A 14528-nucleotide genomic window follows, 5' to 3' on the forward strand; every position below is an offset into this window, starting at 1 on the left:
TTTAATGTTACACAAAAAATATATACATTATTCGTTGCCTCAACTTCACGTTGGGACATATTAAAGAAATTTGTTAAACAATTAACTCCAAAACCGTTATGTGATACAAGATGGGAATGTAGAATAGAATCAGTTAGAACTGTACGTTTTCAAATTCCAGAATTTTTAAATGCACTAAAAGAATTATTTAAAACTGCATCAGATAATACTATCAAAGTAGAAGTCGTTTCAATATATGAGCAAATAGATTCATTTGAGTTTATACTAAGCCTTGTAATTTGGTATGAGCTTTTGTCAAAAGTTAATTTAGTAAGTAAAGTATTACAAAATGCAAAAATTCCCATAGACATAGCAACTAAGCATATTAAAGAATTAGTGCAGTACTTTGAAGAGCAGAGAATATCAGGATTTGATAGCTGTTTTGAGATTGCTAAAGAACTGTCAAATCTATTAGAAATAGAAATTAAATTTAAAGAAAGTCGAGTACGTCAAAGAAAAGTATTTTTTGATTATGAAACGCTTGATGAATCACACATAGGTGATAACAAAGATAATTTTAGGATAAATTTCTTTATTGTAATTTTAGATACTGCTCTACAATCTGTCAAAAAAAAAGATTTGAATTGTATGAAATTCACAAAAAATCATTTGGATTTCTTTATGATATGAAATTAATAAGAAAAATGAGAGAAAATGAATTAAAATTTGGCTGCAAACAGCTGTATCAAAAATTAAATACAGATATTGATGGATCTGAATTTTACAATGAATTAATTATTTTTAGAAATATTGTTTCAGAAGATGCACCCATTAATATTTTAAAATTCATAATTGCAAAAAATTTGTCAGATATTTATCCAAATATTACTACGACATTTAAAATATTATTGACCAATCCAGTTACGGTCACATCAGCAGAAAGGTCATTTTCCAAATTAAAATTAATAAAAACCTATTTGCGATCTTCTATGTCTCAAGAACGTTTGTCGTCCCTGGCAATAATATCTATAGGGCATGAAATTACAAAAAATTTGAATTTTGATAGCGTTATAAATGATTTTATTGAAAAGCGCATTAGGTTAAATAAAATTTAATATATTAAGATTTCTTTTAAATATTAATTTTAAAATATTAAGTTTGTATGTACATGATATATTATTTTAATAAAATAATATATCATGTACATACATACATACAAACACATTTATTTTTTAACTAATTTTTTCCCTTTACTTAAATTGATGCTAAAGAGCATACTTGTTTATTTATGTGCATAAATATTTTTCATATTTGATTTAATTAATTAATTAACAAGATATTCTTCCATTTAAAATTCCATAAAAGTTACTAATTTTCAGGGCCCCCGCTTTTCCATTTCGCAAAGGGCCCTGCAAAATGTAGAAATGGGCCTGCATCACACTGAGCACAACTACACATTAAATAAATGCACAAGGAATCTTCTCTCTCAAAAGAGAAGGAATCTAGTGTGCTCTTCTACAAAGTGGAAATTAATATCACTCTATCAAGAAATCCATTAAAAGTATTTAAAATACCTAAATGTAATAAACACAGGTAAAACATTTAGAGTGACCTCAAAGTGAGAGAAATTTTAATGCACATGCAGCTAAGTTTGATGAAATATTGCTGCTTTTTGTATGAGAGAGTTGAGCAAAGGACTGCCCATTGTAAGGTAAAACATTCATCATATTTGACAAAATTTAGCACTAGGGAAGAAAAATGCTTCACATACTTCTCCTGTGAATCCTGAAAGAATTCTCTTTCCACTGTTTCATATTAAACCTGATTAGATGAAAGATTTCATTAAAGCTTTAAATAAGAATAGTGATGGTTTCTGGTATTTAAAGGACAAATTCTCAAGAGTAAGTAGTGCAAAAATTAAAGGAGGCATTTTTATTGACCCACAAATTCATACATGCAGGACAGTGTACAAGAAGTCCTCCATTATGTAATTTAAGGGAAAAAAAAACTTTATCCATATTACTGGTAATTAAAGAATACAAGAATTTATTACTTTATAAAACATTATAAGACATCAAAAGAATGTGGATGCTGTTAGTCATCGTATAAACAGTGAGAGAAAATGGGCTATTTAGAGTTAATTTGAAAGCACTGATGACCATTAGCAAGCTAACTGTTGCCTTTGCAACTATGACATAGTTTCTGTTTGTATGAAATACATGTAATTTGCTATTCTTCAGTACTTTAGCATGGAATAAATACAGTTAATAAATAACTAGCAAAGTTATTTTATTTAAAGTTATTTATTATTTTCAGTTTCAATGGGTACTTCACATTCATGTAATTACTGATGTGTAAACATGTTAAGACTGCAATGGTGGTTAAATGCTCTGGATGTTTTGAATTATAGCCAGAGCAATTAAGCTAAGAGGTCAGTTATTACAAATACTAATTGTTAGTCATTCAGACTGGTTTTTCTTGTTCGCAGGATGAAAAATCCAAGTTTCCAGAAGAGAAAATCCCCACATATGAGACTTGATAACTCACCTTCAGTTCAAAAGTCCTTATAAAAGTTCTTTGTGTCCTGGGCGGGATTTGAATCCAGGTATTTTCAACCAAAGGATAATCTTGATATTGATTGAGTACTTTACTGGGTCCAGTGAAAACTCAAACATTACCAGAATAAATGAAGTGAAATGATTCTTTAAAATTACTGAATTATGCTTAAACTCGATATATTAAGATTATTTTTTGTTTTATGTGAGCCTGACATTACTTCCACTGGGAATACAATATCATTATTTTATCACTTACTCACAATGGTACAGCACACACCCACCCTCTTAGACAGAATATATAGTCACTATATTTTGTCAGAAACTTACCTAATAGAAGAACTGGAGTAATCTTTAGGTTTGTTGACTGGTTCCCCAAGGTATCCAAATTGTTTGACTTCTAGCATATATTCACCATATATCTGAGAGGAAGAAAAAAAGTATATATATTTTGTATACTACACATATATCTCAGAATCTCTTCATGTAATAAAAGTACAATGTGATCTTAGAGTAAATGATTACCGTATATGTTACACATCAGGAAAGATTTTGTATAACAGAAATTCACATGAGATACATCAGAATTATATTCCCTGCTGATATAAAAAAAAATATGATTTCCTGCTTACTACTGGCAACCAGTTCCAGTTAGTCCATCTTGTTTATCTAGCAATCAAACAGGCTAGAAATCACATTCTTTAACTTCTGCCATAAACACACGTGCACACACACATTCCTACAGTACTATCAGATTCTTGAATTTCATTATCAAAACACTTATCTTTTAATTTCTTAAACTTGTAAAGCATACATAAAGATGCTTTCATTGTATAAGTTTCTTTTTCCTCCCGTAGTAACCCTATCAGGAGGTAATTTATTCCTACATGCTCTACTGCATGTAGGAATAAATTACAACACATATATTACATGTAGTTTCTAAATACTGATTAACATTTATATTTATATTTTTGTATCAATATTCATATTTATATTTTTACCATGTACATAATCTGATCTTTACATCTATATTTATTTATATTTTTATTATATACATATATTTATACTAAGGTATCTGAAGCAAACAAGGCCCAGCGTCTAATAAAGCCTATTTAAAAAAAAAAAAAAAAAAATCACATTTATGGTAAGTTGTGCCGGTTTGGTTGCTTACACACACACACACACACAGATGCAATAAGCAATGGCAAATCAGTGGTGTCATATTGTCTAGTGACTATTGTGTAAGTTTGACCTAGACCTTTGTGGGAGGTGGTTGTGTCTTCCTGTTTAATAATATTACGTCGCAATAATTCGTAAGTTTTAATTAAAAATATTGTTCTTTTTCACATTGTTTTTATATTTAAATTATTCTTTCAACATTCAGTTTTATGATAAAAAATGTTTTAATTGATTTGAATTCATATTTTACGTGAAAATAGATGTGATCTAATCTAGTTCATGGTGGTTAACGAGGCCCAGTAATTTTGTTGATGGGCCTTATTAAACTGCTGTAATTTATGGTTTTATTTTTTGGTGATTGCTCATAATAACTTAGTTACTTATTTTTTTGCTAAAGGCTTCTGAAAATGTCAGAAGTTAAGAAGAAACGGGGTCTTTGGACTGATGAAAGACTAGAAGCAGCTATGAAAGCTGTGCAAAAATGACAACTATCACAACGTGCAGCATCATAACGCTATAGAGTACCTAGAAGAACATTATGAACCATTTAAAGACAGAGAAGACAACAAAAAGATTAGGAAGAAATACTGTGCTAACAAAAGAACAAGAGAAGAACTTGGTAGAAAGAATAATAAAGTTTGCTTCAATTGGCATCCCTTTAACTTCAAAAGCTATATGCAGGCAAACTTTTATATTTTGCGAACAAAATGAAATTAGGAACAACTTCAATAAAGAAAGTGACCTAACAAGAAAAGATTGGTTGAAGTTATTTTTAAAGAGAAATGCAACAATTTCTAAATGTAAAGCTCAATTTTTGAATCCTGCTTGAGCTCAAAAACTAAATAAAGCCATAGTGAAGCAGCACTTTACAGTCGAGAAGCTTATGAGAAGTTGGACATTAATAATCATCCAGAATGCCTCTACAACATGGATGAGAAGGGATATCGTCTTACAATACATAATCAGCAGGTAGTCTTAGCGCAAAAAGATATTTGAAAAGTACATATTTTTATATAATGAAACCTGTGGTGAATTCATCGCTAAAACTAATCACTGTGGTTATACGTGTATTTTTAGTGAAGAGTACATATGGTCGCTTCAGCACATGCCAAGAATGTCACTGTTATTGGTTGTATAAATGCAATAGGGTCTACTATTCTCCCTATGATTGTCTTCAAAGGTAAAAGGCACAAGCCTGAGTTCGATGATAATTTGCCTCCTGGAAGTTTAGTAAGAGGCATCAAAGGGGAGGATGGCTACAACTTTATTCCCCATCACATCTTTTTTGTCTGCTGTGAACTGTCCTATTTTAGCACTAAAATCTCCTATCACTGTCATGAGTTCTCTATTTTTGGGATTATCTATTTCCTGTTGTAATTCTTCATAGAAATTTTCTATTTCTTCCTCTGAAGGTTACTGTCTGGTGCATATATTTGGATTATTTTAATTGTTTGACCTTTTTCTTTTCCTTGAAGTTTGGCTATGATTATTCTAGGAGACACTTGTTTTATTTCAATTACTGGGTGTGTAAGTTTCTTTTCAATTAATAATGCAGCTCCTTCTCTGTGTATGTTATCTTTTCTTCCTGAGAAGTATAGTCTTCCTTCTGGTAAATCTATGAATCCATCTTCGCACCAATGTGTCTCTGATAAACCTAAAATATTCCATTTCAGTCTCTTTAAATTTTCCTGGACTAATTGCAATTTTCCAGGTCGGTATAGTGATCTTATGTTGAGAGTGGCTATGTTTCACATTCTTGGCTGACCACATTGCTGATTTCTCACCTACTCTGTGTGGTCTTCGAGTAGGTGCTTCGGCTGTCACATACACAGTAGCACTAAATCGGTTTGTAGACTTTCTCTTACTCTCTTGTCATGATAATGTAGCCAGCTTGCCATGCTACATCCTTTGGTCCATGGCTCTTTATTCTTTATTCAGAGAAACCCATTTGGGTTTCCCCCATCTGCCACCGTGGGACGCGCCTGGTAGGAGTGTGGTCTCCCCCAAGAAATTCCTAATATTGTTAAAAACTGATATCAATTTCAACCAAAATGCAAAGTGTGTAAGTTGTTTTTACTATACTTTGCAATTTTTTTATTTACAGTAAAAGAAAATTAATAAATAATTTTTATTTAATAAATCAGAACATCCATATTTAGTTCTGTCTGTTTTAGTAAACATGAACTGCAATTTTCTTTGCTTATTTTTAGTAAAAGAACAGTAATTACAATAAATTGCCATTGTATTATCTATTTTGATATCCATTATCTTAATATCTATTTGGATAAAGCAAGTTTTTTTTTAATGTGAATTCCCACCCAAAAAAAAGGTTAGTAATCATAAAGTACATTAGTACCATGGGTGGGTTAAGGGTTAGATAATCTGGAAATCAAAATGGAAAATTTTCACCCACTTTAGGCTTTCAGTAATCGTGGAGATAGTCTCACACCAGCCACTGAAATTTATCTACCACCTGTCCATACTCATAATGTGATTCAAACTCACCAAACCAACCAGGTAACTAGGTGATAATTTGGTGATGGGAGGGGGGGGGGGGTCTGAAGGAATTATGCAATGCTTTAAAAAGTAACAAAGCCTCACGTTCAATCCCCAGAAACTTAATCGAAATGACTTCTGTAGTATACTACTTCAAAAATATTTTTTCCCCTGTCACTTGTACATTTCTTCTATTAGATGTTCCATTGCTGCATGTGACTCCATGGTGCAGTTTCAAGGATAATGCACAGTAGCCCTTTAGTTGCAAATTCTAAATTTGAATCCCATCCAAGATGTGTCATACAGAGGTTGCCAGATTTTTTATCCCACAAACTCATTATTTTTACTGGGGAGCTAGAAAACACTTTCAGTTAACAGGCATGAAATAATACTTTCCTTACAGTCTTACTTAAAAATCCATAAAATTAGTATGCAGTCTTAGAAAAATTTCTTTGTACTCTATTAGCAGTATCTTTTTTTTTTTTTTTTCTTTTTCTTTTTGCACTTCACTCTGTCTTTATTCTGTAGAAAGGAGATGGTATCTCTTCCAGATCATAAAAAATACCAAGATCTTGCAATAATAGAGCAATAAATACTGAATAAATCAATGGCTTAACTTAGAAAAACTAAACATTACTTTAATGAAGTATTTTTCTTTTTTTTTTTAATAGATAAAATGATTTTAAAGATTACACTATGAGAATATAAAGAATTAAATGTTGGCCATCGCACTGGTAATGCAGTGTGATGGCCAACATTTTAACAAGACATCAGACTTGATTTTCCAATAATTCTGCAACATTCTCCATAATTGCTATTTAAAATGTTTATGGTTGTGAAAATCTTACTTTTTGATGTAGTTGTGCCAAACAACTTTAAATATCATTGAAAGAACCAAGTGAATTACAACCTGTTAACATTCCTGTGTAAAACTTGCAAAAATAAATTAAATAAATAAAAATAGAAACAAAATAAAATGTTTTAAAAAAAAATTCTGTTTTCTGTAACAGCTGAAACATTTCGGAAAGCTAACTACATAAATTTGCGTTTTTCTTATATAAAAAGGTGTGTGTGTGGGGAGGGTCTTGGTATGTAATGGTAATTGAAAATTATTTAAACAAAAACCATGCGAAGTTGTTTAATTTGTATATAAATGATATAGGAAATGGCTTAAAGGGATATATTCAGTTGTTTGCCGATGATGCAAAGTTGTGTAGCGCAATAAAAAATCAAGCTGATGTTGAAAGTTTGCAGGATGATTTAAATAAGCTGGTAAAATGGGCAAAAGATAATGGATGTCAGTTCAATATGGAAAAGCGTAAAGTCATGCATTTTGGGATTAAAAGATTACCAGCTGTGTACTACATTGATGGAAAGGTACTCCAAGAGATTGATGAGGCTAGGGACTTAGGGGTATTTGTAGATAGGGAGATGAAGTTCAGAGGACACATTGCTAAGGTGTCCAAGATTGCACATAGGATTACTTGGTTGTTGAGGAACACACTGACATCCAGAGATAAAGAGGTTATTATTCCCCTTTATAAAGCATTGATACTTCCACATTTGGATTACTGTGCTCAGGTCTGGTCACCTGGATTCCTTGGAGATGAGGAGGCTGTGGAGAGGGTTCAGAGAAGAGTGACCAAGTTGGTGAGTGATATAAAAAATGCTCCCTACATTGATAGATTGAGAGCTTGTGGATTGCAGAGATTGGTTGATAGGTGAAGAAGAGGGGATATGATAGAAACATTTAAATTACTGAAAGGTTTTTATAGGATTGATGCAGGGGATATGTTTCAGCTATGTGATAGTGATGGAAGAACAAGAGGTCATCTCTGGAAATTAAAGAAGAGTGTGGTTAACAAAGGTGTCAGAACAAGGTTTTTTGCCTGGAGGGTGGTGAACGAGCGGAATTCATTGCCTGACTTAGTTGTGAGCTCTTCGTCTGTAAATGAATTCGAGAAGTGATATGACAGATACTGTTTTGCTAGTTTGGGTCTCCCGCGATGAGTCTACTGACTCCATGGAGATACCCGTAATAATAATAATAATAATAATAATAAAAGTTATTCATCGACTTCATTAACCATCTTGGAAAAATAAAGCTCATGGAAAATGTCTCCTGATTTTTGATGAGGCATCGTCGCACTTAGATTATTTCATAGTTGACGCTGCAGAGAAGAATAATATTTTGCTGTACTGCCTTCCTTCAAACACCACTCACGAACTACAGCTTCTAGACAAAGCTGTCTACCAATCATTCGAGCATCACTGGCATCAAGAACTCATGTTGTTTAGGTACCAAAACCCTGATAGAAGACTGACCAAAGTATGTTTTAATATAGTTCTCAGTAAAGTCTAGTCAAAGTGTATGACCCACAGTAATATCATCAGTGGATTCAGAGCAACTGGCCTGTATCCGTTTAACCCTGATGCCATTCCTGAAGAAGCATTTGCACCATCTGTATTAACTGAAATTCTGAGCCACAATCTCAAAGTGTGAGAACTGAAGAGGATTCTCAAGATATTTCACCAATTCCGACAACTTCTGGGTTGAATGTTGGCAGACATCCAATTATCTACAACTCCGATTCTTCTAACACCGAGCCCAAGTCTTATGTCTATCAGTCAAGACATCAACATCATCCACTTCGACTCTACTTCTCAACATCTTTGGATTCCGATAATGAGGAGGCCGCATCAATACCTATAAGAACATGTCCTAATCCCCCATCTTGTGATTCAGATAACTCTGATGATGATATTCCATTGGCAAATCTAAAAACAAAGAACTCTTTGAAGTCATCATTTCAGGAGTTAATGTCAACACCAAATTATGCAGTTGTAAAGGCAACACCACGAAGAAAAGCGTTAAATTATAAGGGCCACAGAGTGACCAAGATCTTTTCAAAGAAAAGGATAGTAAGAAAGAGAAGGCTGCCACTAAAAAACAGGAAGAAGGAAAAAAAAAAAAAATAAATAAATAAAATAAAGGAACAATCAGAGTGTCAAAAGAGGGGGTGGTATTGCCATGGATGCAGAGAAGAAAAGGTTGCTGATATGAGGAAATGTACACGGTGTCTTAAATAGTACCATGAAGAGTTTGTTGTTCTCACCAAAGAAGAATGTAGCGTATTTGTATGCCCTTATGACTGTTCTTAAGCTAATAATTATGATGAAAATTAATAATAATTGTTATATTCTTTTTTAAATAATTAATTTTGTTCAAGGGCTTTATTAAACTACTATGGTTTAATAAGGCCCACAAGGTGTTTTTTAAAGACTTGGTTAAAACATAAATTACTGCAAGAATTGTTCTTATTTGTGTTTTTTTAATTAGTGATAATACAAACTTTAATATGGACACTGTTGTTTCAATTAATCTAACCAATTGTCTAACTCATTCAAATTTTAAATAAGACGGGCCTTATTTGCCTCAGGTACCTTATATAATTCACTATATAATTCAGAATTCACTTATTATTATTCACCTCAAGAATTCACTTACATAATTCAGAGCTAAACATTCGGCCAACCTGGCTGGCCGAGTAGTTAGCGTATCCGCTTTCCACCCAAAAAGGCTGTGGGCTCAAATCCCACCGTGGGCATGGATGTTTGTGATTGTCTGTGGAAAAACTAGTGGTGGTGGTGGTCGGCGATAGATGGCGTTGGCGTAGTTGTGGTTAGTTGTAGTTGGTGGATTGAGTGGCGGAGAGAGCTGTAGAGCAGGTGCCCTCCCTTGATGAGTCTATGGACTCCCTGGAGGTGTCAAATAATAATAATAATTCACACAATATCAATAATTTATGTTGCATCACAACGACAGAAGTTGATCTTGTTGGCAAAATTAATTAATTCTGAGTAATACTTTTGTATAAGTCTCTGTTTTGACACTGGCCACTTGTCTCCAGAAGTGATGACGTGTTGTGTTAGGGACATCCAGATGGAGTCCAGTAGCTGACAGTTATAGAGTATGTGATCAACAGTCTGTTGAAGATGCAGACAACAAATGCATGATGGGGATTCCAGAATATGGAATCGGTGTAGGTAATGTCTTAGTTTTCCATGTCCCATTAGTAGCATGGTTATACCTGAAGAGATGGCATTGTAATAATATCTATCCTTTAATTTTACTATTATTGATATTATTTTGTTATTTATTATTATTTACGTCGGACTTCGCCTTTGTAATGTCTTTTTCATATCGGTCGTAATACCGAGTTTATCGTCGTTGCTTGAGCAAGTTCTTCATGCATAAAACTTGTGATTATTCTTAATCCTTTTAGTCTATAGTTTTACTCCCCCCTTTCTCTCAAGGCCGTAAGTAAACTAATTCATGTGCTCAAAGTGTAGACTCAGGAATTGTTTCTGGCTGGAACCAATTCCCTAAACTACCTTGCTGTATTTCCCTTGTATTATTATTATTACATCACACCTCCAGGAAGTCCAGAGAGTCATAGAGGGAGGGCATATACTCTACAACTCCTCGTTTCACTACTACACCAACCCTCATCATCTAACACCAATGGCATCTACCAACCGCCGACTACCACCACTAGTACTTTCACAGACAATCACAAACATCCATGCTCACGGCAGGATTGGAACCCACAGCCTTTTGGCTGGAGAGTGGATACGCTAACCACTCGACCAACCAGACCTGTGCATTTCTTCATCACTAGCAACCGATTCACCAGGTCTGTAACAACAACCCACTTAAAAATTTATTTTTTCTTTTTGACTGTGCCATTAAGGATTGCGTAAAAGAATTGCTTTTCTTTCCCCTACATGCAAGAGAAACATTCAGCTAAGCATGAGAAATATCTCTTAAATTAACTCTAATTCAAGCAACTCCTTATTCTTAATATGTCAGTCATGACTATCACTATTCTTTGGTCACACAGGTTCTATATTTTTATGAGACAGTGCATTGGTAAGGCAAGATCAGGCAAGCTATTAATAAAATGAACATGTTTATTCATTCTAAGACAAATTAATTTCAAAATTTAAACTGCACATATCAAGTGTCTGGTTCAGCCTAATACAACTAGATAACAATGGAGACAATACAAATCACGTGTCTAATTCTCCATACGATCATTCAATCAGACGCGTGGATAGATTTAAACACATTTTATCTTTACTCACGTTACAAACAGGAAAAAGTTAAAGCTTTTTAACCACATTCAATTTCTTTGCAATACACAACATTAGCAAATTCCTTAAAACTCTATATACTACTTATTCATATTAAAACAGAAGTACAGCTTTCCAACTTCTCTAATACTTTCTTTGCTAATTGACAATAGAAGCAACATTCATTGCGTAATTTTCACAATCTAGGAATTAACATAAAACACCTTACTTACAATCTTGCCAGCTGATTACATATAGTCCTAGATCCTAAAACGATTACAGGCACGTTCCGCTTCTTCCAAAAAAATTCTTCCTCTGCTTCTTCTTCCAATTGGGCTCTAGGTTACGGCAGCAATACTACAGCACACACATACGTAGATAATCGAAGAATCATATGGTAGGACATCTCGAAAAGACTGTCTCCATTGCTATCTAACTTCCCATCTTCGTTGGAACTGCATGTTTGCAGGAACACGACTCTCCCCGTCCCCTGAAAAGGCTCGACACAGGAACAAACTTTGAATCGAAAGTGATCGTGAGAGCGAGCCTCTTGGTCTCTGCCTTTTATCTTACTCTCTTGACCTTGGCCCTTCTTCAAATTAAGTCCTCCGGATTTACTGGAGGATTTTTCTCTGCCACCCACACTATCATTGAGTTTTGGGCGGACAACTCATAATCTGGTGACCTTCGATATTTTCGCTAGCCTTAGATCTATTTGTCTAATCCTTATTTCCTGAGCTTATTTTCTGTTTTTACAATTCTAGTGGTTCTTATAAGAATGTTCTAACAATTTGTTACCAGATTTAATACAGCAAAGTGAGTTATTATATTAATTTAATTACACGTATTTTATGTAAATTTAATTTCCTATGTAAAATCGACATAGAAAAAATTTACTTCTAATATTTTTCTATATGAGATTTTACAAAGGCCTACCTACTCTCTCTCAAAAAATTTTTCTTAACCCCTTGCTTGCACATTTTCTGGAGAAGACATGACTACATTTTTTCGATTTACCATTTCTCTGTGTATTTCTATTGTCTGATCTCCTAGCCTTGGTGTCACTTTCCTTTCTATACCCACAGTTCAGGTATTTTGAGTAAAATCCTCCCCCCTCCCATCTTGTTTTTAGTTCTCGAGCAGTATGCATTACGTCTCATCCTACTCCGATTTTTCCTAAGATCTCTAATATGGGCCTCCACAACACTTTGCCTGTTCCACATTGGTTGGTCGTAAAATTTGATTATCTTTCTAGGTCTCTCAATCATGTTTATCTCGATTGTATTCTGATTACATTCCCCTAAAAATTGTCCTGTTTCTTTCTGATCATTCACTAGCTGTTGTGTATTGCAAAGAAATTGAATTCTTTGCAATATATAGAATTACGTTCGATATATAGTAGGTCTCCGAGTGACTGTTCTCTTCAGATGATGAACTTACTAAAGAGTCAGTGTGGTCATTTTGACATTCTTCGTTATCTCTTTCAGTCTGTTCAGTAGGCTTGACCTTATTATCACTCTTTTGTTCTCTCTCGTCACGTTCTCCCTACTTGATTCTTTAAAACATTGTCCCCCCCTTTCCTGAACGTTTGTTACCCATTAGGAAAATCTCATTTCTAGAAAAATCACAAGAGAACTTGTATTTCTCTAGCAAGTCAGTTCCCAAAATTATTTGTATGCTCGGATGAGATGTCCTAGGGAGGACACCAATAACTCTTGCCAGACACACAAATTAAACTCTGGTAAGTATAATTTAAATCTCACTTTCTTTGTCACACATATCTCGGGTGTTGAAATACCCAATATTTTAATCGATCTCTTCAGTTCTGTTATACCCTTTCATATACACGGGATTTTATTGTTTGAAAATATTATATATTTAGAATAAAACTGTGAAATTTTTGTTGTACTTCATGATTTAGAATTGTGAGGTTTACTTTACTCTCGGGGAACCCTGTAACCCCTAGAGAGTGCGTCCCCTGGGTGGCAGATAGGGAAGCCTACCATGTGTGTGTGTGTATGGTGGGGTGGTCCGAATATACTGAATAAGGACTAGTGGACCAACAGGGCCATAAGGGGGCAATCATCTTGATTGTAAGGGAAGCGGCACGCCCATGGACTCCTAGCTGGATCTGTCCTCTCCTTCTTCTACTTTGAGGAAGATCCACTTACTTTAATCTTTCCTATAAGGCCTTATCAGCCAACTCTTCTTATTTTATGACCCTTTGGCTATTAGAGTACTCGAGGGCCGTGGGGTCTTTTCATTTCTGGCCTACAACTATGCCCTTTCTATAAACCGTACTATAATTCTTCTATAATCTACTCTTTCCCCTTCAATATACCCTATTCCTCCTATGGGCTTAAATTCGGAAGAAGGCTAGTTCAGAAGCCTTAAGGTAGCAGCCCTGAACTATTCCATCGTCAGGCTAGTCCCCTGACATGGAGAACATAATCCTACTTGTAAGCTGACAGAAAAAGATAATTGGATTGAATCTATGGGAAACAACCCTGGAATGGAAAAGGTAAAACAAAAATGGAAACGACAAAATATAATACACATAGCAAACTGGAATGTAAAAGGAATAGCATATAAAGAAATAGAATTAGACCAATTATTAAATGAAAGAAATTTTAAAATAGCAGTAATCACTGAAACAAAAAAGAAATTAAAAGAAACTATGAGAACCGAAAATTTTAATGTGATATACAGTGGAGTCGACAGAGACCAAAGAGCACAAGCAGGAGTCATGATTTGGATTCATAACTCCCTTTCAAAACAGTTAAAACATTATAAATTATGGAATGAAAGAATAATAGAAGCTAGAATAAAAATAGATAGAGGCTATTTAACAATAATTGGTTTATATGCTTCAGAAGAAGGAAGAGAACAAGATAATATTGATTTTTATAATCAGCTACAAAACTTACATAATAAAATAAATAAAAATGATTATGTAATTTTAGCAGGAGACTTAAATGCAAGAATTGGAAACACGAAAATTAATAATAATATAGGAATACATGGAGAACATACTCTAAACAGGAATGGTAAAAAATTGATCGACTTTGTAGTTTATAATAACCTAAAAATAATGAATTCCTTCTATAAACATAAAGATACATAAATATACTTGGGCAGCAAGAGGATGGAAATCAATATTAGATTACTTCATATTAAATGAAA

General features: G+C 33.8%; 1 protein-coding gene across 2 annotated transcripts in view; it reads right to left on the reverse strand.

Moving 5' to 3' along the window:
- LOC150100883 (uncharacterized) overlaps window positions 1-14528 on the reverse strand; it is a 211958-nt gene that overhangs the window by 56712 nt on the left and 140718 nt on the right. For both annotated transcript variants that reach the window (XM_090401599.1, XM_090401600.1), the window contains exon 5: window positions 2865-2956. In XM_090401599.1, coding sequence (XP_090257725.1) covers window positions 2865-2956 — 92 coding nt within the window. The remainder of the gene's footprint in view (window positions 1-2864; window positions 2957-14528) is intronic.

Source organism: Typopeltis vanoorti, chromosome 12 (assembly GCF_054136105.1).
Source record: "Typopeltis vanoorti isolate ZY-2024b chromosome 12, IOZ_Tvanoo_1.0, whole genome shotgun sequence".
NCBI classification, from domain to species: Eukaryota; Metazoa; Arthropoda; class Arachnida; order Uropygi; family Thelyphonidae; genus Typopeltis; species Typopeltis vanoorti.